Source organism: Acomys minous, assembly GCF_964271855.1.
Source record: "Acomys minous genome assembly, chromosome: 14".
Lineage (NCBI taxonomy): Eukaryota > Metazoa > Chordata > Mammalia > Rodentia > Muridae > Acomys > Acomys minous.
The window spans coordinates 79,406,905-79,434,815 of NC_140496.1; the positions used below are offsets into that span (position 1 = coordinate 79,406,905).

At 40.8% G+C, this 27,911-nt stretch overlaps 1 protein-coding gene across 4 annotated transcripts in view; it reads right to left on the reverse strand.

Moving 5' to 3' along the window:
* LOC311583624 (bifunctional heparan sulfate N-deacetylase/N-sulfotransferase 3) overlaps positions 1–27,911 on the reverse strand; it is a 153,905-nt gene that overhangs the window by 54,709 nt on the left and 71,285 nt on the right. For 3 of the 4 annotated variants that reach the window (XM_084757388.1, XM_084757386.1, XM_084757387.1), the window contains 2 exons: positions 15,177–15,362; positions 9,600–9,728 (listed from right to left, as the gene is read on the reverse strand). In XM_084757388.1, the coding sequence (XP_084613514.1) occupies positions 9,600–9,728; positions 15,177–15,362 (315 nt within the window). Of the gene's footprint in view, positions 1–9,599; positions 9,729–15,176; positions 15,363–24,904; positions 24,929–27,911 lie in introns of those variants that run through there. The other variant, XM_084757389.1, reaches the window with a different exon arrangement.

The following is a 27,911-nucleotide window of genomic DNA, read 5'->3' on the forward strand; positions in this document are numbered from 1 at the left end:
GAGTTTTCTTCACACACACACACACACACACATACACACACACACACACACACACACACACACACACACACACACACTCTAATATGAGGTATTGTACCCATACAACTCAAGTAGAATACAAGATTTACTTCCAATACCTTGAAAATGGTGCTGCAGCCTATTTAGGATAATTAATAATTAAGAAATACAAGCTAAATGTTAGTTGATCAAATCATGTCATTTACAAGTCTATTTTTATCACAAGAATACACATCTTAGGTTTAACAGATAGATATGATTCTATAGAAAGATAAGACAAAATAGATAATGTCTTCAAAAGCCTCAGAGACCTACAGAATATGGAATTTAAAGATGTTTTCATTAAAGATTCTTTGACAACAAGACAGGTAAACTCCTGGAAATACCCAACCTATCTCAAAGAAGATGAGCATCAAAGCCTCCTCCTTGTGGAGATGGCTTCAAATGTTACAAACCAGCCACTGGGCAAAATATCCTCATTTCTAACACAGACAGAGTTTTGCCTAAAAATGGCCAAATTTGGATGTAGGCAGAGTTAATGGCCAAACTTTGCCAAGACAGGGTAAGCAAATCCTCAATAGTTCCTGCCTCACAAATATGTCAGATACATTGGGACCGAAGGCTGAATATGATGCTCCAATGTTATAGAAAGTTTTGGGTGACTTTTCAGGCAGCAAACTCTCTCTGTCATTTTTTCATTTTGGAAGCTGCTAACCTGTACTTCTGTTTTACTCAGGCAATTAAGTTTTATTCCTTCTGAAGTCTCTGATAGGGTTGAAGACCAGATAGTTTAGTCTTACAATTAAACTTAGTTGTTTAGCAATTAAGATTGTTTTAGGTCTAGATAAATGTTTAAAGTTAATAGAGATGAGATATGATAGATATTGATTTTCATTCAGAATTTTAGACTCACCAAAGTAAGAAAGATATTTTCTTCAAGTTTGCCAAATACAAGTAGCCAAATCACTATGAATATAACATTTAAATAATTCCTGATTGTTTTGTGGTTCTTCTTGATGTACATAGTTTATTTTATTCATGTGTAATGATATAAATGTATATGTAAAATATAATAAAAATGAAAAAATATTTTATATATATATATATATATATATATATATATATATATATATATATATATATAGTGCTCTGCCTTCACATACACCTGCAGGCCCAAAGAGAGTATTAAATCATATTATAGATAATTGTGAGCTACCATGTGGTTGCTGTGAATTGAACTCAGGAGCTCTGGTGGAGCAGACAGTGCTCTTAACCTCTGAGCCATCTCTCCAGCCTTCTCTCCTCCTCTTTTAGTTTGTTTTGTTTTATGTGTTTGTAAATTTGCATGTATGTAGAGGCCAGAGATTTATAGCCTGTGTCTTTCTCAATTACTCCCAATGTTGGCTTTTTAGAGACAGCTCTCTCACTGAAATTGGAGCTTACTGACTGCTAGACAAGTAGGCCAGTGTTGTCTTAGTCAGAGTTTCTATTGCTGTGATGAAACACCATGACCAAATGTAAGGTAGGGAGGAAAGGGCTTATTCGGCTTACACTTCCATATCACTGTCATCATGGAATGAAGTCAGGACAGGAACATAAAGAAGGCAGGAACCTGGAGGCAGGAGCTGCTGCAGAAGTCATGGCGGGGTGCTCCTCATAACTTGCTCCATCTGCTTTTTCATCGCGCCCAGGACCGCCAGCCCAGGAATGGCATGAACCACACATAACACACCTATCCTTTTGCCATATTTTCAGTATGTCTGAAATATTACTTCTTGATGTTGAAACTGTATCAAATTTTGTAATTAAGAGCCTCTTAAAGCTGACTTTTGTCCTAATAAAAAAACTTATTTTGTGAGGACTCACTGTTTGTATCATCATCCTTGATACAAGATATCCCAGACCCAATTTGTGTTTCCCAGGTTTCTAACTTGGAATACATCTCTACTCCAAAAATCTTAGTTACTTCTGAAGAAAAATGACATTTAGGTATTAACATATAAGGGGCTTGCAAAACTCCTTATCGCTATTGGCCATTGATGTCATGTGACTCTGGTTACCTGGATGCCATTGACATCAGGTGACTGATTGCCAAAGTCTGGAATTTTTGTTCCTAATTATCTCCTTACATCAACTCCAAGTACCTCAAGTCTTTTTTCCCCTCCCTTCCACAGTTCTGCACGGCACTGCTACAGTCATTCATTTATCAAACAGCACATAAATACGACTTTGTAATTTCAATAAAAGGATACAACATGAAATTATTTTACAAGTTAAAATTTTCTGTTCAGATTCTTATTCTCCAACTTTACTAAAGCTGTGCAGTCTGAGATTTGTACTCAATCATTCACACTATTTTCCTGTAGCATATGAGGAAGATGCCACATGCCCAGCAGGTCACTTACTCACTGCTTTCTCTTCATGACTTTTCATTTATTGTTTTCACCAAGTAAAATATTGCATATTTCAAAATCAAAGCTGTGTTCATTGAAACACTTCTCCTGTCTACCTCTCCGTCAGCTCTTGCAGGTAACTCTGCAGTTTTCCTTTGATGCACCCTTCTTGTATTTCCTTTCATTCCAACTTGATAAGCATTTAGGAAATTTGTGTGTATCTTTTAAAATATATTGTGGAAGTAAGGGTACATTGAGAACTCCTTCTCTCTATCCTCTCTCTCTCTCTCTCTCTCTCTCTCTCTCTCTCTCTCTCTCTTTCTCTCTCTCTCTGTGTGTGTGTGTATGTGCATATATACATATACATACATACATATATATTTTTAGATAATCTTTATTTTTAAGTGCAGAGTGCTGTTGGTGTAGCTGTAACAAAGATGACGTAACTAGTCTCTTACAGATGGGTATTCAAGTTGTTTCTGCTGTATAACATTGGTATTTATTGTATATCCCAGTTATGTGTGAAAGGTAGACCTTATAGTATTTTTTTCCTATGAAATATGACCTCTAAGAGCAGAACTGCTGTACCAAAGGTTTGTGTATAGTGTTTGCTGTGTATGTATCTTTCACCATGTTCCATTGTCACTGTGCCACTTGTGGGCCAGCCCTATATGACTTGCTAACAGAATTGTTTGCCATTCCTCTTCTCTCTCTCTTTTATTTTAATCTGTAGAGAAAAGAAATGGTATTTTAAAATAATTTAATTTTGTGTTTTACTGTTTTGAATGGAATTTAACATCTTTTCATAAATTTGAAGGTCTTCTCCACAGCCTCCTTAAATGCTTTGTTGGAATAGAATACATTCCAATTATGCACACCTTCTTGAGTTCATGCAAATTCTTTGGTTTGGCCTTCAATATAGATTTTTAACTTAAAACAGTATATTTGCTGGCAGGAGAAAATAATACATTACCATTCACTGAGAGCCTACCGTGTGCCAAAAGCTTTATGATGTTTTGTGAATATAAGTCAGAACAATGCATTATCTTTTAAATCAAGACACTCACAAGCTATGAGAAGATAAAGAAAATCAATTATAGCATGGTGGGAAAGTTATGCTTATGGCATGATTTCATAAGATCATAGAGGAGAAATATAAATAAACCTAGAGTGTGAGGGAACTCTATACAAAGGCCATTCATGAGCTCAGATTTTCACAAAAGCATTCATATTTGAAGCTATCATTAGTTCGCAAAGTCACGAAATAGAAAATTGGGTTCGGAGAGTTAAAAGATATGTACAGGAGATTATTAAAAAAAAAAACCCAGAGTCTGGAAAAGTGGGAAGATACATGATGTGATTTTTCTCCCCTCCAAATGAAAGATGCTTTGTTTGTGCTGAAAGTTATGGGACACTTTCAAGACCTAACTAAGGAATAATAAGAGTCAATTTCTCTGATTAATTGAGCACCTGTACTGTTTTGTAGGTAAGCTTCCCAGGGAGGGAGCTGTGGGCTTTTGGTTTTATAGATCATGCCTACCAACCAGCTGCTAGTTTATGTGGAAACTGCTGGCAGCAATTCCAGCAGTAACCTGTTTTGCAAAGCACAGTAGTTTGTTTCACCACTCACTGACTCTTGAGTGATGCCCAATAGCATTTTTGTCCTCACCAGGGCTCCTAATGTTCTCAGGTTAAGCAAAGAAATGCCACTTCCTGTCTCATGTTCCCTCTTGGAATGCATTATCTCATACTGCTGGGAGGACCATGAAGAGTCTGCTGAGATGCACTGGAACTTGCATCTGGCTGAGTCTGGGGCATGACTGATTTGGAGGAGCTACCTTCAATTCTGTTCATTGCCTATTCATGACAATTTCCTGCTATCTAACACTTTTCATTTTTAGGCTTAGTGTGTTTATGTAAAAAATATTCAGGGATGTATCCTTCAGTTGAACAGATCTGAATTCCATTTCATTAACCCACTTACTGACATGTTCTTAGATTTCTTAGTAATACCTAGCTTAATGACTTCTGATTTTCTTAAGTGTGGAAGCTAAAAGAGCATGTTATGTTTCATTTGGTTTTCTTTAATTTCACAGTGGCAATTAATTATATAACAGCATGCTCAGTAGTGAAAACATTAATAACAACAAAGCTAGAATTTCTTTTGAGGACAAGGAATGTGTGAAATAGGAAGGTTTGGCTTTACCAGCATACTTATCCTATTAATATATAAGTAATGCCGTAAATCAGATTCATTATTCAAAGAGGGACCAACATAGTTGCTTGTTTATAGTTCCTGCAAAGCCTGTGAGTCATCTTCCACCATTCATCACTTGTAACAGACTTTCTCTAAAGCACCAGAAAAAAACCCACACACACAGACACACACACACACACACCACCACCACCACCACCACCACCACCAACAGCGACAACACCAAAACAAACAAAAACAAAACAAAACAACAAGAACAACAAAAGACCCCACCAAAGATATAATTACCCTTTCCCAGATAAAGGCCTGAAATTTCCAACCACTGCCAGGTAACTGGGGCATGTCACTTATGATTACTTATATGGTGCACGAACTACTGTGCGTCATATAGGGTCATTTCAGCAGCATGCAGAAGCAGCATGCTCCGTGGTAGATGCTCTGAACTTGGAGTCAGGAAGGAAGAGGTTCTCATCAGAATACTAACGGAGCGGCCTCCAGCAGCTCAGGGCCTGTCACTGGCACCACACGTAGAATCACATTGGTTGCATACATCATCCTTCTGGTCCTTTCCAGCCGTAGGGGTTTGTTGTCACACAACACCCCACTTCATCATCACTTGTGGAAACCTGCTAAAATGCTTGTGCCAACTGAAATTTCCCCTGAATCTTACATGTCATTTACTTGCAAGCAAAGAAGCTGCCAGAATGTGGTTTTATGAAATCCATGCTTGATATGATCCACATTTGGGTAACTCATATCCCCGAACACAGCTTTTCACAAATTAAGCCAACCATTTATAAAGCAAAGCATTTACTAAATGCAAAGCGCAGGCTAGGCATAAAGGGAACTTCAGAGGTGAATGATGCACAGATCTTTTTTACATTGTGGAAAAGATGTGAGTGTAAATAGCTGTGCTGTGGGGCAAGTATCATATATAAATATGAGCCTTACAGATGGACAACAAGAGCCCAGCAAAGATTAATTATACTCTCATGTACTAATGCCACCAAATAACTGAAATTTTATCCTTCAGTACTAGAGAATTCTTTATTATTTTAGTGTAGCATTTAGCATTTGTGTGTGTGTGTGTGTGTGTGTGTGTGTGTGTGTTTCTAGTCTGCTCCAGTACAATAGTCACTTCACTTAAACACACGATAAATATCTAAGTCTTAAAACTTGCCTGGAGATCCTAATGCTTTCAGTTTGAACTTCTTTAAAAAATTATTTATTTATTCACTTTATATTCTGATTACAGCTTCTCCTCCTTTTCTCCCAGCCTCCTCCCCTGAGGACCCCTCCCTCTCCACTCTCTTCTCCCCTTCTCCTCGGAAAGGGAGAGGTCACAATTGGTTGCTGCAGGACTACATGCATCCTCTCCTACGCCAAACCAGTGTGGTAAGAGCGTTAGTCCTCTGGCAAATAATAGCCTTTTGGATCTATTAACAAAACAAGCACTGAATTTATTCTCAATCACAGGTACAGAGAAGTATTAATGATCCAATACTCAGGATATTTGGTGATCCCAAATAAAAACACTGAAGTAGCAAGGTGACATCCTTGCTCAGCAATCTGCCCTAGTGACACGGAGATGTAATTGCACCTAGTTAAAGCAACCACATTTCACTTTCTTCATCATCATCATTAATTTATTTTTTGTTTTAAAAATGTATTATAATTTATTCAGATAACATCGTGATTATTATCCCCTCACTTTTATCTTCCAATTCCCACCCTCCCTCCCTCTTCTGCTTTATCCCCTTCCCTATAGCTCCGACAGAAGGGGACCTCCTCCCCCACCATATGACCACAACCTATCAGGTCTCATCTGAATAACCTGTTTCCTCTTCCTCTGTGTGCCACTGGGCCTCCCCACCAAGGGGAAATGATCAAATTGGGGGGGGGGACCAGAGTTCATGTCAGAGGCAGTCACTGCTCTCTCCACAACCGTGGAGAATAAGATGTGCATTTTATTTACACGTATTTCTGTGTACGTGTATGCCTGGTACCTGTGGAGCCCAAAAGAGGGTACCAGATCCTTAGGAGTTGGAAATACAGCCAACTAGGAGCTACCATGTGGGTGGTGGGAATTGAACCTAGCTAGGTTCTTTGCAAGAGTCGCCAGTGATCTTAGCACCAGATTTGTGATGCCCATGAAACCAGTGAATAAGCAGGCTGCTATCTGTTTAAGGTGGACAATGAATATGGGGGAACCATGTAAAAAGAAACATGTACAACTTGAGGGGTCCTTCTGTGGAGAAATTGCATTGTGTTTGGTAGTTTTTGGCAACTTAACACGAACTAGAGTCACCTTGGAAGAGGGAGCCTCAATTGAGGAATTACATCCATCATATTGGCCCATGGGTTCGTCTATGTGACTTTTTCTTGACTGTTAACTGATATACGAGGGCCCAGCCTACTTTGGATAGCACCATCCTTAGGCAGATGGTGATCCTGGGCAGTCTAAGAAAGGTAGCTAAGCAAGCCAGTAAAGAGCATCCCTCCTTGCTTCTGCTTCAGTTTCCACATCCAGGTTGTTGCCTAGAGTTCCTGCCTTGACTTCCCTCAGTGATGAACTGGGGCCTATGTGCACCAACATGCCTTTTCTCCAAGTTGCTTTCAGTTAGCGTGTTTATCACAGTGATAGAAAGCAATCTAGGACAGAAATTGATACCAACAAAATCTAGCACAGAAACTGATACTTCCTGGGATAGACTGGACTTTGTGGCTTTATGCTTTACCATGGTTTAATAGGAGGAAGGTGGAGAATGTTAGAGAATTGGGCTGGAAAAGCCAATGAGTGCTCGGGGGAGACACCAGCATCCTGGAGATGACAGGAATGTGGGATGATGATGATAATGGTCAAGAACAGAGGTGAGTGTGTAGTAGAGCTGGACCAAGGTTACCAGATTGTGTGTGCTGGGGATGAGTCGGGGAGGTGAGGCTGTCCAAGCTGTTTGGAGCCTGTGGAGATTTCGGTCCACAGTGTGGGTCCCAGATGTCAGACACTGAGATATTGCTGTTATAGTTTGTGTTTGCTTAAGTGTGATTGTTTTTATGTTCTAGTTCTTACCTTTTAGGATAAGAAGTATTTAATTTGTTTTGGATTTTACAGGAGCCAATAGGTATGAGACTGGATATTTTTTTTAAGAGAGTTGAACTTTCAGAATTAAAGATTTTAAAGACTGTGAGAAATTAAAAAAAACTGAACTGTGTTTTATATTATGATATTAATTATCATGAGATCTTAGGGAAAAACAAGAAAGAAAAGGTTGTGGTTTGATAGTCATGTATTTGTGTGGTCAGTGTTTTATCATAGCAACATAAAGCAAGCTTGGGCTAAATAAAGGTGCAAGTGTGTGTGTGTGTGTGTGTGTGTGTGTGTGTGTGTGTGCAAGCGCACGTGTGCGTGTGTATGACTTAGCAGTTAAGAACACTTGTTGCTCCTGTAGAAGGACAGGTTGGGTTCCAAGCACCGACATGGTTGTTTATACCTAACCATAATTCCATTTCCAGGGTATCTGATGTCCTCTTAGGGTTTCCATAGGCACCAGGCATGCACACAATGTACAAACATACATGTAAGTAAACATTCTTGCACATAAAGCAAATTAAATTAATTTAACAAAAGCTTCAACCTCAGTCCACTCAGCAAAACGCCTACATTGATCTCATGCCAGAGGTTTCCTGGCCCATGACACTGGAAGTCATTGAAGGATGGCTCAGGTTTCCTTTCCTAGAGTACGCTGGTTTGCCATTGTACTTTTCTAGTTGTGCTATATTAACTGACACTTCTTTTTAGCAATGAAAAATACTTTGGTAACAGTGTGACAGAAGATTGTTCAATTTAAGGAGTTTTATCTTTGCTGTTTTAAAGCTTAACTCTGAAATGCACTTAATTGTAGCTGCCTCTCACCCAACAATGTTGTTTCTGAAAACACTTTCAAGCATTGATGCATGGGGCAACATTTTAAAGGCCTTTAGCCACAGTTCTGCCTGTGTTTTCACTTTCCATCAAGTGTATATCAACGCACTTAAGTTCATGCTTCCATTACTCATCTTTTTATAGGAAACAATCTCACTTGGTATTCTTAGAAAACAGCACTTTTCATTAAGGCCTATGTTATATGTGACCATCCAATGGCTATCTTTCAAGTTGCTGTAATTAAAATTTCTACCCTTCTTACAGCTAACACATACTGTGATCTGATAAGGAGTTTTTCATACCCATTATGACATAAAAAAAAATAACAAACTAAAAAAAAAAGAGTGTCCTCTGGTGAATTCATACATGGTTCATTGAAACTGAAGGTTTTGATGCTTAAACAGCTTTCCGTGATCATTTAAGTTTGGCATGAGAATTCCTGGGAAGCACGGCCCATCCTTCACTTTGGTCATCTAGGCAGACACCACTAATAACAGCACTTGCTCTCATAGCTACGCGTTGCCGAGTCTCAATACTGACTTCACAAGCACTAGTTAAGAACAGCTTCTTCCCCAGATTGGACCTTGTGCACAGAGGAACCATCTTGGATCATTGTCTATATCATTATCCAAGGGTCAAAAGCTCCCAGCTAATTTGAACCAATATTTGTTTAATGAAAATAATCACTTTTGGAAAGTTTCTAATCTAGAAATAAAAATTTGTATTTTATTTTATTCGTCTGTTCCTTTTGGATATCCTCATCAAGAGAGACCAGAGAGAGAAGAGAGCATGGGCCAGAGGACAGAGAGAGAAAGAGAGAGAGAGAAAGAGATGGTGGAGAGGAGAGGGAAAGGGGGAAGGTGAGGGAAAGAAGGGAAAGAGGGAGGGGAACAAGGAGGGAGAAGAGGAGAACAATTTTCTTCCCCATAGAAGCAAGCTTCATGCTATTTGACTGCTAACTACCCAATCCCTTACTTCTCACTCAAGGTAATTTCTATGTACCTTGCCACGTTAAGCATCATTTGTTTGAAGAGCAACTCCAAGTACTTACTGGGTTGAGAACCACAGTGAAAAAGAGCTCCCCTCCGTGAATGCTCTTGTCCAGTTCCTTGGGACCTCCTGGATATTCCTTGTAGAAAATTGTGTGAGTGAAGAGCCCACAGGTCTGTCTTGGAAGAACCTGGAGGAAAGATGAGCATATAAGGAAAAAGCTCTAGTCGCCTTTACTGAAGCTTGGCTTTCCTCATGGAAGAGGATGGAAAGGTGAGGCTTATTGACCTCTAGCTGTGACTTGGAAGAATCCTCCACTGCCGGGAACGAAAAGACAACATAAGGAAGAAAGGATCTCAAGAGAAATTAAAGAAATCATTAAGATTGAAACCGACTTTGAATTATTTTAGCCATTTTTTTTTTCTATTTTAAGTCTTAACGTTGGGGTTTTTATTGCAAGATCTAGTATATTTTAACATCTCAAGAAAAAAAAACTAAGTAAGACTGGAAAATACTGGAATTATGTGTAACACTCGTAAACAAAATGTGAGTAAGTCCTTTTGCCATATTCTTCACACACATTTGGGAAGTAAATCAGTTATTAACATGATGGTTATTAGCTCTGTCATGTTATTGGTTTCTGCTCTGGTGTGAAAATTCTGCAGCTAGAGCCTCAAATTCCAGGTATGAAGGCCACCAGATCCAAAAGTAACAGATCATCTATTTAGTTGGTAGCTTTAGAAAGTGTCATAAGCAAAATGACAAGTGGCTACTTAGCTGATCTTTTTTGTTTTTTTGAGACAGGGCTTCTCCGTGTAGTCTTGGCTGTCCTTGCCAACTTGCTTTGTAGACCAGGCTGGCCTTAAACTCACAGTGATCTGCCTGCCTCTGCTCCCCTGAGTGCTGGGATTAAAGGCGTGCACCACCACGCACCAGTGAGCAGAAGGTCTTTTCATCCTTTGGTTTCAATGACCACATTTGTGATGAAGTCTTTTTGTTTTTGTTGTTGTTACAGATTTTCTGATTATAAGGAAGTGGAATTATAAAAGAAGTTGTGCAAGATGTACTGTTTTCAGGTAAGTCTCACAGAGGGAAACTGCACTTGTCATACTTGAAGACACAGACATCCAATGAGTATATTTTGGAAAGCTGAGCGTTTTCCAGTACCATGTAGTCAGGCATTCTGTTCATTGCTTTAAGGGCAACAAGTTTTAGTTCAAGGGCTGCTTTGCAAGCATTACCTATTCATGACTTCCCACGTTTTCAACATACCACTTCTTTCTCCCCAGTACTTTGAACAGTATTGTAAGAGAGCTTACTCTAGTTTTTGGAAGTTTCCCCAGGAAATGTAATTCTCAGCTCAATTGGTACACTGGATATTTCTGAGTCAACCAATTCCCTATACATCTCATTTACTTTGCTAAAACATACAGTCTAAGAAGATATTCTATCTTAGATCAGTTAAAATATTGCTGTTTAAATCATCAGGCTTGTTATCATTGGGGGTGGTGTATGCCTGACAGCATCACAAATTCTCATAATGCCGTGCACAAAGCCACGGCCAAAGAGAACGGAAAGAAAAAGGATTCTAACTGAATCAGATACGTTCACTGTCAGTCATTGAACATGTAGTTTCATGTAATAAAAGCCATTTGTAATTTTTATGCATGAACATAGAAAATACTTTTTCTAAACTCTATGCTAGTTCATGTAGGAGGGCAGAGAGAGAGAGAGAGAGAGAGAGAGAGAGAGAGAGAGAGAGAGAGAGAGAGAGAGAGGCGACAGACAAAGTTCTATTCTTAGAGGACATAAGATTTCTTAGGGATATAATCAAAGTACATTGTATGAAATTATTTTAAAAATAATAAAATATTAACAGTATATAAGGGTAAGAAGAAATATCCAAACAAAATAAGGAAATGTCTACACATGATTAAATGCCATGCTATTGCTATGTTTTGAAAATATATGACATCCACTAAATTACTTTTAGGATTAAGTTTGTTTATCTTGCTTAGAAATCACAGCATACCTGAAGGGCTGTCTATGAAGCTAGCTTCCTGAAATCATTTGCTTAAGTAGAGACAGAACTGGGAAGAAACTTTTTCTTTTTCTTTTTCTTTTTCTCATTAATTAAAATTACTAACATCCCGTTTGGAACTCCCGCCTCCCTCCTCTCCTCCTAAGCCCTCTCTCTCTCTTCTCTTGCCTCCCATCCCTCTATGCCACCTCCCTTTCTTTTCAGAGAAGGTGAGACTTCCCAAGGATACCAACCTGCCTTGGCCTATCAAGGCAGGGCTAGGTGCATCTTCTTCTACTGAGGCGAGATAATAGAAAAGATAATCACTTCTATTGAAGCCATCCAGTTAGGGGAAAGGGATACAAAGGCAGATACCAGAGTCAGAGACAGCCTCTGCTCCTGCTGTTAGAGGTCCCCCATGAGGGCCCAGCTGTATGTCTGTTACATATGTGTGTTGGGGGGGGGGCTATGTCCACCCCACGCTTGCGCTCCCGTTGGTGGTTCAGTCTCTGTGGGCCCCTATGGGCCCACGTTAGTTGATTTTGTAGGTTTTCTTGTGGTGTCCTCGCCCTCTCTGGATCTTTCAATCCTTCCTCCCTATCTTTCATAGGATTCCCCAAGCTCTACATAATGTTTGGCTGTGGGTCTCTGCATCTATTTTCATCAGCTGCTGGGTGAAGCCACTTAGCATCCTTCTGCAAGTATAGCAGAATATTATTAATAGTGTCAGTGGTGGGTTCTTTCTCATGGCATGCAACTCAAGTTTGGGCCAGTCATTGGTTGGCTGGTTTGAAGGGTTTGTGGGTGCCTTGGTGTCCTCCTCCCTCTACTGGAAAAAGATTCTCTGAGTTTGAATACAATAACGAGAGGCTTTACTCTAAGAACATGTGTACCCCCATGTGTCTTGGGGCCTCAATTGGCCACCACAGCAGGCTAGGCAGAAGGACAATCAGGAGTGGGATCAGGGTCCTGTTCTATTGTCTTGATTCAAGATGCAGCTTTAGGACGATGAACACATTTCCTGAAACAGCTCTTGTACTATAGAGGGAATGAGAAACCTTTCTAAGACATTTTCATGTAGATGTTCCCTCAGATAATGATGGTAGTGTTACACTGAACTTCAAACTTGGAAATTGTAATCTTTGTAGCTGCTGACGGTTCTTGGAAAACGATGAAAGCCTTAGCCAACAAGACAAGGTACACTAGTATAAGGCCTTGGGAGGTTTCAAAGAGGCAATCTTGACAACCATGGAGTGGCCAGCAAGTGTGTGTGTGTGTGTGTGTGTGTGTGTGTGTGTGTGTGTGTGTCTGTATGTCTGTGTTTATACTGTTAGACTAGTGGGTGCCTCTACCCCCTGACCTCCCCTTATAGACAGTATGTAGATGGATTGTGAGTGTTGCTGCTCATAGGCCTCTGTGTGTACCCAAAGAGTCCCATTTAACAATCAGGATCTGAGCTGAGTACATTAGTTTTCTGTTTATTCCGTCCTGTGTGAGGATAAAGGGAGCCCAGTGAGGAGGCTTTGTGTGTCTATGAATTCATAAGGGAGAATAATGGAGGGAACACATGAATTCAGAGGAGAATAAGAACCACAGTGCTTCACAGTTGGGTTACGTAAGTTAAAATGAAGGTTAGATGGGATAGGAATAGATGGGGTATGTGTGGGAAGTCATTCACAGTGAACAGAGTGTTCCACGCTGGCAAGGGGAAGACAGACATGCAGGCACAGTCCTGAGAATTTCCAGCCTCTTAAGGATGAATTAAAGAGTGCAGAAACAGCTGAGACCCAGAAGGTGAGAAAGGTCAGGAGGGTTCAGGAGCTGGCACTGCCTACTGCCTAGCTTTCACTGAAGGGTGAGCAGAAGGTGAAAACTGACAAAATGGGAGCTTGTCCCACAGTTGACACAAAAACCCAAGCAGTGAGTTAAGATAGTGGCTGCAATAGAGCACAGGAAGAGATATATTCTGTAGGTGTTTTTGTGGGAACCTCCAGAGAAGGTTTGGAGGTCTTAGTGGGGAGTTTGAAGAACATCAGTGAACCAGTGATAGCAGGATCAGTGATGGCTTAGAGAGAAATCTTTAAGTCTTTTGATTTTAATCTGCGGATAATTTCAGTTCAGTTAGAAAATCTAGGTGTGGCATAAGATTCTAGGGTTCACGCCTCAGACCCCAGCTCTTTCCTTCCAGTCTCTCTTAGGAGGGCATCCGGCTCCCCAGTTCTCATCTTGTACCTCTATTTGGATGGCTTCCGGTGGTCTTGTGTCTCCCTCTCTTCTTGCATAAGCTGTAGCCTGCTGAACACTTCTCATCTGGAAATTCTCACGCATGAGCCCATGAGTTGGATCCACGCAAAGGCAGAACCACATGAGCAATCGGGTCGAAGCAGGCGATCTGCCTGAGCTTTGGTTATCAGCAACACTCATGCATTTGCAGCAAGGGCAAAATACAGTCCAGGAGGTGTGGGAAATGAAGTCCTTTGGAAGGAAGCTCAAACAGGACAGGGCTGAGCTGACTATAGTCTTCAGAGATCGAAGTTCACCACCAAAGAACTGGCAACGTTCCAACAGCCAAACAGCACCAAATATTTTAACTATCCTCTTGGGCAGGCTTTTGAAACTCCTTCTCAGAAGAAAGCTGGCCGACTGAGGTATGATAATTAATTTTGAGCACCAAGGACAGGTAAGCTGAGAGAAGAATATGGTCATCATACCCTCATCTGGCATATATAGCATTTTTCTTGTTGAGGGACAGATAGATATGGGAATTAAATCCAAGTCAAATCCCTTCATCCACTTGAGTTTTTGCAGACATTAGAAAAGAACTGTGTGAACAGAAGTCAGCTGCACCTCCTGTCGAGGCCAGATATCTGTTCACACACATCGGTTTGACCCTGTGCTCTGGGGCCCAGCAGCTTCCTGGCAGCTTCTTCACTGTGTGTGAATCTAAATAAGAGGCCGTGCTTCCCTTCACTAAATCATTCCTTAAGTTCTGACCTGGGAATAAATTGGGTTCAATGACTGACTTTGAGAGGTATCACTAGGTCTTAGGGAGCCACATATTCTGATATGACTGATAGCTTTACTACCAGTACAGATAATAGAACAAGATGGAGATGCCCCAGAGTAGTGACTTAACTATTGTCACCTGCCACTTGTTCTCTACGTTCTGGGGATGAGTCATGTGGCTTCCTGCTACACATAGTGCACTGTTTTAGGGGACATGGCATGGTAAACAGGTGCAACTTGACCAGCTTATAACAGGGCAGCATGGTGACTGTGGAGAGCTGTCACAACTTTTATCTACTAAATGACTTCTGTAAGTAATGACGGAGTCTAAATTTATTTCTAAATTTGATATAATGTTTTCTTAGAATTTTTACATCAGTGATTGCTTGCCAGCACAGGCGCCAGGAAAAGAAGCTTTTTATTTTTATTTTTTTCAGAGCTCTATGAAGCAGGAATACACAGCTGTCATTAGCACGCCTTTCTTAGGTATGACAACACTCTTCCCACAGCCTGAGCCACACTCTCAACACTTTGCTCTCCTTTTTCTCTGCCTTCACATATGTACGGTCATCTGGAAGAAATGACCCAGCCCAACACGTGCAGGATGCTCACCATGATATTTTTGTGGATGAAGCCTCTCCGATATCTAGCTGGTTTCAGATGTGGATATTCCTCAGTGCTGGTGATTTTAATATTCCAAACCTTCTTCCAGGCCTCGTAAAGCTGAACGTGGACAGGGTAGACCCCTGAATGGTGAGGGGAGACTGCGTACCCCATGTCGGTAGGGATGCCGTGCTCCTAAGACCAAGCAAACTCTCATTAGAATGTGGGAAGCCTTGTCCTTTGGTTTCTCCTCCTCTCTAGAGTCTCACTGCAGAACACAACCCCAAACTCACTGTGAATCCACAGTGATCCTGTTGCCTCAGGTTCCCAAATGCTATGACTATCGGCATGCGCCACCATGCCTAACTTTGAAGATTTGTCTTGATTATACTTTTATTCTAGGGTTTTGAAGTATACTATAAATATATGCATGTAAATTCCTCATTAGTTACGGTTTGGTGGAATTAAAATGATATATATTGAGACCATTAAAGTTCTTGAAGTTGGGTAGCCATCAGCCAATCTTCTTCTTATTGGGCTGGTAATTGGGAGGTGGTAGGGTGGACAAAAGATTGTACTCCACTCAACACAGTCTAGGCCACCTGTTCTTTCTATTGATAATAATTTCAAAAAGTTAAATAACAAATACCTTCTACAACCAATATTCAGCCCATTCCATGGGACACAGACAATGACGAGCCTTCCAAGTTTAACTGGCCTGCTCAAAGGGCCTCATTGTGTCTGCTGTACTTTCTACCAAGCTTTCTATTGGAGGTCCAGGATGTGCATCAGCAACACAGCTAAATCTCAGTAGAAGCACACAGGTTTGATTACAAACTGTAGAAATTTTTATACAGCATAAAAAAAAAAGTAGAAACCTTCATCATTCAAGCAGAAGGAACTCAAAGAGACAAACATCTGGGAATTTGTACAATTTTAAATAAAATGTTTCTACATAAAATGATACTGGCTAAAAGCAAACACTCTTGAAGCTATACATGAACAAATGTGGACTGAGGAAGTGACCTATGATGGCTCGAGGTGGTCTTTATCCTGGTCCTGCCCAGGTTCTGCCAATTTCATTTAGCAGTCCCAGTGTATGATGGCTTATTTTGGGGGAGGACTGGGGGCCAACTCAGAGCCACTGTCATTGTTCTCAGCTTCAGGTGGCCCCTGAATCCTCACCCATTACTCTTGGCATAGACACAGTTTCCCAGGCGCAAACCGTGAAATCAATCTTTTAGAAGAAGAACACCTAAGGTTTTTACTATTGATGGATATTTTTTCCTGAATGATTGTTTTGCTTTCTGTTGGTATTTTTCAATTGCTTGACAACTTTCAAAGATTCCACCGAAATAATAAGTCTTTGAATTAGTCATGGATTTCTTCACACCAAAGAGCAATTTCACAGAGAGAATCGGGGTATCAAGCTGCCAAACAGACCGCCGTGAAGAAGTGTGATACATGGAAGGCAAAGAGATTTGGTCAGCTTTGTTTCTCAACCTAGATATTATTAAAAAGGGGAGACACACACAAATTGCATTTACACACAAGAAAGCCAGCTGCCAGGTGTCCCCAACCCCTCAGTTAGGGTCTCATTACCTCCATAATTTCCCTTCCTCAGGAACTTTACTTACTCCTCAAAACTACCATCAGACCTTTCTAGAAAGAATGATAGGGATGAGAGATACACAGTGCTGCAGAGAGAAACAGAAACAGAGACGAGGCAGGGAACACACAAGAGACGGCCTGAAGGGTGAAAGGGAAGCATTGACGGTTTCCTTTTATCTTCAGCTGTCGTTGACATTTCAATACCTAAGCAATCGTTATCATAGAAACTAGGATTGCACTAAAATAGAAGTGAAATGTCTCCTTGCTTTCCTCCTCCGCTTAAATAATTCTAATTAGAGCAATTTCTTCAACTAAGGATTATGTACCAATATGGAAGGCCTGGGAAGGGACTGTGATGGGGTGCATGATGGGAAACTCCCAGATAATCAATACAAATGCTACATGGAAAAATAAAGAAACAAGAGACGGAGGGAGGGAGGGAAGGAAACAGGATGGGAGGGAAGGAAAGAGGGTTGGAGGGAGGGAAGAAAGAAAGGAGAGAGAATAGAAATGCAATTTAAAGATCAGACAAAAGAAAATGGGTTCCCACCAAAGATTTTGAAAGAAAATAAAGAACAATTACACGTTAAGAACTTCTTGGAGGCCGGGAGAGTTGGAGCATGTCTGTAATCTCAGCACTCGGGGCGGAAAGGGTAGGAAGATCTCTGTGAGTTTGAAGCCAGCCTGGTCTACAAAACAAGTCCAGGACAGCCAAGGCTACACAGAGGAAATCCTGTCTCGAAAACAAACAAACAAACAAACAAGAATTTCTTGGAGAAGACTGTGAAGAAGCAATCCATGCCAACTAGGACTATGTTACAAACTCCAAATGCCTGAATATTCACAAGCAATTATGCTGATCCAAATGTCAAGGTACTTTTTCTGTGCTTGCTTAGGACTCTTGAGATTCCAGGAAATTGGATGTGTAACAAAAACACGATTTAATACAGAAGGGACACGAACCCATGCTACCTATCTGCACCCAGTCCTCCTAAATACATCCCATTATCATGTTCTATGACCACTGCAACTAGTGAAAATCTTAAATGAGTCCTCTCTTCTGTAAATTTACAACGGTAGCCTAGTACACGCTGCCTACGGCCATTTGGTATAGATTTTTAATATTCTACCCATTTTTTTTACTTGCCTCCTTCCAAAACCATTCTCCATGTAGTAGCCAAACAAATATCTGACAGACTCAAATATGATCATATGACCTTCTATTTAAAATCTTTCAGACTTTCTACTTATACTTAAATATAAAATTATACCATGAGTGTCTTTGTGGGTCTCGGTTACCTCACTCACTTAAAAGTAGATATTAGCCCAACATAGATGTCCTCTGAGAGACTCCACCCAGTAGGGGATCAGGGGACAGATGCTGGGAATCACTTCTGGGTTCCAGGTGAGAGTGGTATGGAAGAATAGGGGGATGGAAGGACCCAGAGGGTTCAGGAGTCCTACAAGGAGACCATCAAGGCTGGTGGATCTGGACCCAGGGGCTCTGCACAAATCGTTGTACCAACCAAGGACAATCTGTGCAGTAAACCTAGACCCTCAGTTCAGAACTATCCAATGGATGGCTCATCCTACACGGTTGTAAGGAGAGTGGGGACTGACTCTGACATGAACTCTGGTGCTCCCGATTTGATCAGTTCCCTTTGGTGGGGAGGCCTGGGCAGCACACAGAGGAAGGGGAAGCAGGCTGTCTGGACAGGACCTGATCTGCATAGGGGTTCTAGGATAGTACACTCCACAGTTGTGTGAGAGCAGGGACTGACTTGGACATGAACTCTGGTCCCCCCTATTTGACCACTTCCCCTTGGTGGGGAGACCTGGTGACACTCAGAGGAAGAGTAAACAGGCTACCAGGAAGAGACCTGATAGGCTGTGATCTTATAGTGGGGGACAAGGTCCCCTTTTGTCACAGACCTAAGGGAGGGAAGTAGGATGAAAGAGGGAGGGAGAGGAAAAGAGAAGATACAAGTGAGGGGATAACAATTGAGTTGTAATCTGAATGAATTACTTAAATAAAAATTAAAAAAAAAAGACCTGATATGCTGTGGCCATATGGTGGGGGGCATGGTCCCTTTCTGTCAGAGATATAGAGGAGGGGAATAGGGCAGAGAGAGAGAGGGAGGGTGGGAACAGGAAGATACAAGTAAGGGGATGACAATCAGGATGTAATCTGAATAAATTATAATAAAGTAAAAATAAAACAAAAATCATAGCTGATATAACCCTTTCTTCTTAAGCCTAACCTTACAATGTTTACTCCTTATCTACTCTTTTATTATGTAAGCCTTTTAAAAAATTCACCAAAATCTTTCCTACCCTAGTACCATCCTATTTCTCTGTCTAGAGTGTTACTACTTTGATTTTTTTTTCCTTTTTGAGACAGGATCTCTCTGCATAGCCTTGGCTGCCCTGAAACTCACTATATAGACCAGAATAGCCCCAAAGCCATAGAGATCTGCCTGCCTCTGCCTTCTGAGTGCTGGCATTAAAAGACATGTGCCACTATGCCCAGCTTCCTACTTCATTTCTCTATCTGAGTAAATCTACAGAAGAGACTTGCCAATAAGATATACTGGTGCAACCATGGCACAAACGTTATGGGATTATCCACTACTTTGTGACTGTGTTTAAGGCCCATTCCATGAGGTTGAACCCATCCATGGTGCTGCTATAGTAGCCAAGAGTCTGAGACTAGATAAGTCATGGACAGAGGGGGAAAAGTCTACCCCATTATTCTGCTAAAGAAACAGCAATACAATGATTTCTAATGAGTAGCCTTGTTTTTTAAAGTGATACAGTATAATTGTGTAAATATTTGTTTCTTTGTGTCTTTTCTACACTAAGCAATGACTCTAAGAGAAGTCTGGGTTCAGTTTTATTCGCTGCTGTCTGCTCATTGTCTTAGTAACTGAAAACAAGTGATAAACATCTGTGAACAAGGGTTTGATGCCGACACTGCCCATCCTCTTCTGATTTTCCACTTTCTGAATTATCTCAGCTCAACTGACAGTTTATTTGAAGAGTAGACATATGGAAACTGCATAAACAATACCTGAAAATGCATTTGAAACAGTAGTTGAAATTATTATTTCAGTCAAAACTTAAATATATAATTTTAAAATAATAAAGTTTTACAACATAAAATATAACATTAAAAGACTTTCTTATATTATCATCCATTAGTTTCCAAACAGACAATGCAGAGAAAACTTAAACTTAAAAAGGAAAATTCTCTCAAAGACGAAAGAAAGAAAGAAAGAAAGAAAGAAAGAAAGAAAGAAAGAAAAAGAGTAAGAAGTATTTAAGGATCCAAACAACACAACCACTTCATCACCAAAGTACTGACTCTGACAGTACTTACTTATTTAAAGTCTTGGTGGTAATTAAGAATTGTGTTTTACTTTTAGTGTTTCTCTCAATCTCAACCTTTCTACATAGAAGAAACTTCACATTTCCTACCCATGGCTACATAGACAACTACATTTTTTTCTGATTTCACAGATAAGCAATTCTGTAGACTATTGTAATTTCTAAACCCGAAATGGTATTCTACAATCTGCTACAGAGAAAACAGCCGGCAAAGTGCAGCAGCGCACATTGGAAAACTTGTAAGTGCCTTTCTGTTCTCTGTTTTGGTTGGAACGCCCCATTTTCTCATAATATAGAAGCTCCTGCTTTGGTTAACCACCTCACAACACCGAGATTCACATTTGCAATTTGCATGAATTTGGATCAAGCCCCCATTCTATTTATACTTGGTATCATGGCCCTAGAAATATCTAGGAAAAAATGAGCTCTTTTTCCTTGATTTTTAAACCGCTTTCTTTAGGACTGTGGCTGTTGGAGAGACTGCTTCACAGAGAGTACACTCATCTTGAAGATGGGAGAGTATTTGGAAAATACGAGTAGAATCAATGTTTGAGAATATTCTCTCCATATAACATATATGTATACATATGTATATATATATATATACATATATATATATATATATGAAAAATTGAAGACATTTCTTGAATACAAGGAGCATTTAAAGACAGTTTGTTTTCCTAAGATAAAACTGTTAGCTTATATATACATCTCAGGTCCTGCATACCTACAGGGCCTGTGCTACCCAGTGGAGGAGACCATAGCAGCAGGCATGACTGAGGGTAAATGTAGAATGTCAGTGACCATGGTCAGAGTGGCCCAATGTATGTGAACACTATTCAAAGGAAACAACAAAATATAATGAGATAATTAAGAATCTGTCTTCAGGTTAGAGAGCTAGGGGTCGGTAACTGTGTTGAGACTATTAAATATGAGTACAGTTTCTATACTAAATAATAATATTTCTTTTTTTTAATTATTTACTTATTATGTATACATGCCTGCACGCACACCTACATGATAGAAGAGGGCATTTGGTCACATTATAGATGGTTGTGAGCCACCATGTGGTTGCTGGGAACTGAACTCAGGGCTTCTGGGAGAGCAATCAGTGCTCTTAACCTCTGAGCCATCTCTCCCGGCCATAATAATATTTCTGATGTAGTTTAAAGTTAAAACTCTTAGAAATCTTATAGTTCTCTTTCAAATATGAAATAAATGAGTTGTGCAAGCAATCACTAAGTTTCAGATTTAAAAACATGATTTCCAGCAGGGCACAGTGGTATAAGTCGTAGCTCTCTGAAAATCCATGGAGTAATACAGTGAGTTCAAGGTCAACTTGTCTTTAAAAGCTACTCTAAATTAAAATTAATGTTGCTTTCACTTTATCTTTTTGGTTTTTATAAATAACTTTGTATTTAGATGCTAAATACAAATACACTATTTTTAATCTACGGTTTAATTTTTAAACAGATAATACTTTTCCACTTACATTTTACAGGAGTAATGACACAGATATAGACAATTGGCTAGTACTTTGTAGGTCTGGCTGCTACACATCTCTGGTTTTCTTATGTATGTGCTTCAGTTTGTAGTACAAATGGTTGTCTGCTCTGATCACTGTATGAAAACCCTACTGTAATGACAACGTTTTCTTTTAAATTAAATTTATTCATTTTAACATCCTGATCACAGGCCCATTCTTTCTCTATTCCAGGTCCCACCCTCCCACCCTCCCACTCTCTTTTCTCTTTTCCCCCTGTCCTATTCTCTTCAGAAAAGGGGATTCCCCACTACAAACCCACCCCAGTACATCAAGTCCCATCAGGACTTAGTACAGCCTCTTCTGTTGGGGCCAGTCAGTTGCCTGCTTTGGCATTACTTTCCCCTAGCTGGGCCGCCTTGTCCAGCCTCAATAGAAGGCAATGTTGTTATGAATGCATTTACCTTAAGAATCTGGAGCCACCCTCTGCTGTCAGCCAGCCATGATATAAAAACTTTGCTTGCTCTTCCACATTCTGAGGTCCTGGGAGGCGACCCCTAAATCCTTGCAATTTCCCAAAGTCCCAAGCAGGGTCTTTACTGTGCATGAGAAACCTGAGGTCACATTTGAGTTTCTGCTTAGGACGGTACCTGTCAGGCCAGAAGGACCCACCATGCAATTAGAGAGCAGGGCACTGAGGCGGGTAATAGAGTTGACCCCCCTGACAGGAGGGGAGAGACTCAGAGAGTGAGTTTGGTCACAAGGACACTGAGTCACTCCATCATGCTGACGGAATAAAACCTTAATAAAAACTGGGGTCCAAGGTTTATGCCCTGACTAGTAATATTCACATAGACGCAGAAACCTCTGGAAGTAAAGGTTCTTTGTCTTGCAGTCTGGAGTACAAAAACATGCTACGATAACGCAATGAACAAAAATCCGTGGATAAAGCTGTTAATGGCGCTAGTAATGAGATCTTGTGAGACTGGATGCATTATAGTCACCCATGAAATGGAAGTGTGACCCACTGTTCTGAAGTAGCACATCTGAGAAACACCGAGCGGTGTTTAATTAACTCAGTGATAAGAAAAGGCTCCTATATACAAATACAAGAGAATGAGCTTCTCAGGGTCTCAGAGACCCTCGAGACAGGCAGCTGGGATGAGAGAGACAGCCTGGGCTGAATCCTGGGCCCTGTCTCTGCGTGCTTTGCAGACCAGTGCCCTGGATAAGCTGTTTAGATGTACCACGCCTCAGGCTCTTCTCCAGCCAGTGTTGGGGCTATGAAAATGACAATTTCATCTACTCCAGCCAAGCAAGATGCTCAAAGGAAAGAGGGCCAACGGGAGAAGGTGACCCCAGCCCCTGTGTTCCCAAAGGAGCCACAAGACAAAAATGTGGTGAACCCTGTTTAAGAAAAGGCCCAAGACCTTTGGCATTTGAATAGGCCATCCATCCCCAGAGAGGTCTCTGAGAGAGATCTCACCAGCTATAACCAGATGCAGTGTATGGGCCGCCGTGAGAAGGTGTCTTCAGGTGCTTCCTGCAATTATTCCCTCAGGCACTGCACCATCAGGCAGCAGCTGCTTAAGCTTTTCCCACAACTACAGGCCAGAGACAAGGCAGGGGAAAAAGCAGGGGCTGTAGGCCTGTGCTGAGAAGGCTGTTGGCAAAGAGGACGTCTCCACTACATATGGCACATGTTGGCACATGTATGGCATCTGAGAGGGGTTGGAGGGAGGGAAAGTGAGGGGGGAATGATGTAAATATATTTTAATTTAAAAGCTAAAAATATATTCTTTAAGAGAATTCCACCACCGTTACTTCTGCACCTCCAAACCTCAGAACTCTTATGTAAGTGCACACACGCTTAAAGGACGCTATCGGGATCAATAGTATTTAATGAAGATTTAAGTTAACAGTATAATCTGCTCATAGAGAGTTGACCAAATGAAGCTATCACAAGTAAAAGTTTTTTTTTAGTGAAAATAATTGCTAATCTGCATATAACTGAGGCAAAGGTCAGCCCTGGTATTACATACACACGAGAGGGTTGTAGCAATGCGTTCAGCAAAGATCCTTTCTCCACACGACACACTGCCCTTCAAGTCCTACTGCAACTGAATAGCTTTGGTATGTGATGAGCTTAAATGGTATTTAGCAACCCTAATGCATACGTAAGCAAAGGAAAGAAACGTTAGGCTAAAAATTCAGTATAGACACAGAAAAGTACCACAGCATGTGTCTACACTGGCCCAGCCTCAGCCACTTGCAATCTCACAGGAGAAGATCTCTGTCTTCTCTAGTACATTATTGAGAGGATATTTTCATTTAGCAGGGCATACTCCGCCCCCTCTCCTCAGAGCTCCTTCCAGAATGCTGGAAGTGTCACATCTGTGTTGAGTGCTCATAAGGAGACATGCTACTAAAGAACGCGCTTTGTTGAGAACACTCGGAAGAGCCACGTGAGCACTTGTACTCTGCATACAGCAGGTTGAGATTTGCTGACATTTACTCAGGTGAGACACAAGAAGGGGGATTTCAGAAATACAAAAAAAAAAAGTGAATTTAGGAAGTTTTATTATTTTATATTTAAATAACCGAAAAGATAATTGGCTGGGGATACAATGGGTATGTTGTGGGGTTTGGTTTGCAGTAGTTTTGTCTGAGTTGTAAGCAATGGATTTGGTTGGGACATTGGAGGTTTTTAAATACATAATAAAGCTGTAGACCATCCAGTGACAACTGCAGATCCCAAGACTCTGTTTCCAACTACATTTGGTCTTTCAGAAAACACACACAATCGATTAGCTAAAGATGTTTAAGTCTGCATAACACTAATTTTAATTAAGGTTCGATATTCCTGAAAGAAGCCAGTGATGACTGTCACAGCTATTACACACCCTTTTGTGTTTACAGTTACCAAGGCAGACCCCAGAAATTACATGTCATATAAACAGCTATGCAAGAGAAAAGCACCGTTAAAAGGGTACTGTGATGCGCTCAATTTGTTTTAAAGCTACTATGGTCACTAGTGTCAATGGCACCGGGGCTTGCATCTAAATAAACTGTGGTGGTTACACGGGCTTTTAAGCTTGACAAACCAGGAAGCCCTTTTCCAGCTTCCACTGGCTATGGGGTCTCAGTGAAATTATGCAGAAATTCTGATCATCGTAATGCAGGCATAATCAGGCATATACATGGCTGTGAGAATTCATGAAATAAGTATGATGTATGATTCACAGTTGGAACTTACTTAGCTCTCTTTCTTCATTTCCTTAGGAGTCAAGACTCTGAAAAGTACATTTCTGTTACATTTATAGAAAAGAGAATAGCACATTAAAAAAAAAACAATATTCCTCAATGCGAGCATAAATTGAATGAAAACAATGGGGAATCGGGGAACCAGATACGTTGCTACAATTATCCAAAAATGAGAATAAAATTTGGAGGTAGTTAGAGAAGAAAAACAATGGAAAAGGAACAGAAATTGATACAATGGAGAAAAAGAACAGAAACCATGAACTAATGGAATGGGGGCTGTGGTACACAAAGAAACTAAGGCTGTGGCCGGGAAGATGGCTCCGCGCATAAAGCACTTGCTCTGAAGTGTGACAACCAGTGTCTGTAGCCCCAGAAGCCATGTCAGTGCTGAATGGTTGTGGCTCTCACTTTCAGAAGGCTGTGGTGGGATCACTGGGGCATGCTGGCCAGAAGAGTCACCATTCCCAAAAGTCTGCCCTTGAGAGAACAGACCTCAGTGAATAAAGTGAGGAGGGATCATCATCTCAGCTGTCATCTTAGCGTTATGTAAACTCACAGAAGTCCATATGCTCCCTACACACACACACACACACACACACACACACACACACACAATGATATGAGCTGAAGAATTGGCTCCTACTTATTATTGCACAGCCATTTCCTCTGACCTGAAATGTTCCTAAGGACAGAAACAAAACCTAAGCTCACAAGACCCAGGAAGCTACTGAAGTTTACAGACTTCACAAGTCTCATTTGAAAGTGATATTGGCAGTGACAATTCTGGGGATAGAAGACTCAACCATGGGCTGAACTATCTCTAAGTCCAACAAGGAGCTCCAGGGATGCATTGTCCCTGAGTCGTCACCTTGCTGCAGTGGGCTTTTAAGTATGTAGCTGCTTTTGAGTCACTCAGAATCCTGCAAGCCACCCCAGTAATAAACTCCTGGTTCACTAAATTCATTTAGGAGGGACTGTTTCTTTTCCTTTGGTCTGTCATCAGTGTCCTATGTGGGATGAATAGATGTTTCCACAGGAAGAGTCAATGACATTTGCCCTTCGGTCCCTTCCATCTTGGCTACATTTCTAGCCACATCTCAGAAAACACGTGCTATCCAGTCCAGCAGGTCAGAAGAACGGAAAGACAGGGTGGAGGAGCAGCACACATCGATCTGCACAACTTGTCCTGCTAGCCATCCTGCCCATCCTGCTCAGCGCGGCAGTAAGAATTTATAGACAGATTCACAAAGGCTCCCCGTTCGCCTCATGTCCACATGACTGTGGGCAGAGAGGGACAACTCAAGCAGTCCATGCACTAAATTTATCTTCCTTTTATGAAACCAGTTTGTCAATGGTATGCATGCTGGCAAGGAACCCCAGCATTTGTGCTGGAGAAGAGGAACTGAGGAGTGCGTCTTCTACATTCTCATTATAATGTATGAAAGCTTCCCATGGGTGTAATCTGAGGAGGAATTTATAAAGAAAGCAGCTCTAACTGAGGCAACCAAAAGCACTCCCCAAAATGTAAAGAAATAGATTTCCATTTTTTTCCATACATCTCTCTCCTTACCATCGCAGTCTGTACCACCCCCTTTTAATTTAGTCTTCCCACCCCAAGCCAGTCCTTTGCCCACTTTCATCTCATACGTGCTCTGCCATTCCCTCTCAATCCAGGCTTCTCTTTATTTCCCTCTCTAAAGTCCCTTCCTATCTTCCCAGCCTCCCAAGCCTAATGTGCTACTGGGGACTTTATAGTTAAGATCCACGTATGAAAGAGAGCATGTGGTTTTTGTCTTTTTGAGCTGGGCTACCAGTATAAATTTCCCCTCAATTCCACTCATTCTCCTGTACATTTAAAATTTTTCTCACAACTGAATAAAGTTTCGCTGGGTATATGTACTCCATGTTTATTAGCCACTCATCAGTTAAAGGGCATCAGTCTTGCCCAGCTGAAAAACCCTGTACTAATAACACCAACCTACCCAGAGATGTGCACTGTGCAATAATAACATGACTGAAATGGAAATAACCAACTATTTAACAGTTTGATTTTGGGCCCTCTCCATGGAAAGGAACCCATGCTTATGTCTATGAACCTGATTAAGAGGGCATAACCAGAAGAGAAGAATCTATTATCATTGTTTTGATAAACAGACATGTTAAATTCCTTTCTGCTTATATCCCCAAATTAGTGCTGATCTCATCTTCCATTGGAAAAAGCTCTTTATAGCTGTGAGTGGTAGTTACCATAGAGTCATAAATGGTCAAAATACCAAGAATAAATGAGGATGGAGTGCTTAGTCCTACATGGAAACATTCCCCTCCCTCATTCAAGACTCAGATAACATCATGAGATGGGGAAATATAAGAGTTGGAAGATAATGAGGTATGACAGAAAAAGTATCTTCTGGATATGATGTAGATATTGCACTTTGCAAACTCACTGCAGCTGTGGCTATCCACACAAGACCTGGACATGACTGTGTCCATCATTGTTGCATCATGGTTGGGAGAGGTGTGCATGAGATTCTACCCTCCCTGATGGTCTATTGGAAGCTAATGGTTGCTGGGGAAGGGTGCCACTTTCTTCAGTAGTGTAGCCACTGGTAAGTTGTCCAGGCCCCAGTGAACAACCCGCCACTCACATTAGTGCAGGCAGTACCAATTAATCTCAATGAAACACACACACACACACACACACACACACACACACGCACGCACGCACACACACACACATGCATGCACACATGCACACATGGAGAGAGAGAGAGAGAGAGAGAGAGAGAGAGAATAGAAAAGTAGAATGAGGAAATTCTTAGCATGAATGAGACAGATAGGAGAAGTGATAGGGGTAAAACAGCTAAAATGCACTATATAAATGTATAAAGCAACCCCCTAAACAATAAAGCAATAGTAGTAAATAAAAATAAATTAAGGAATTATTTTCACCTGATAAAATAAATGCCATTTAATAATAGCTAATAATTTAAGAATTCTCA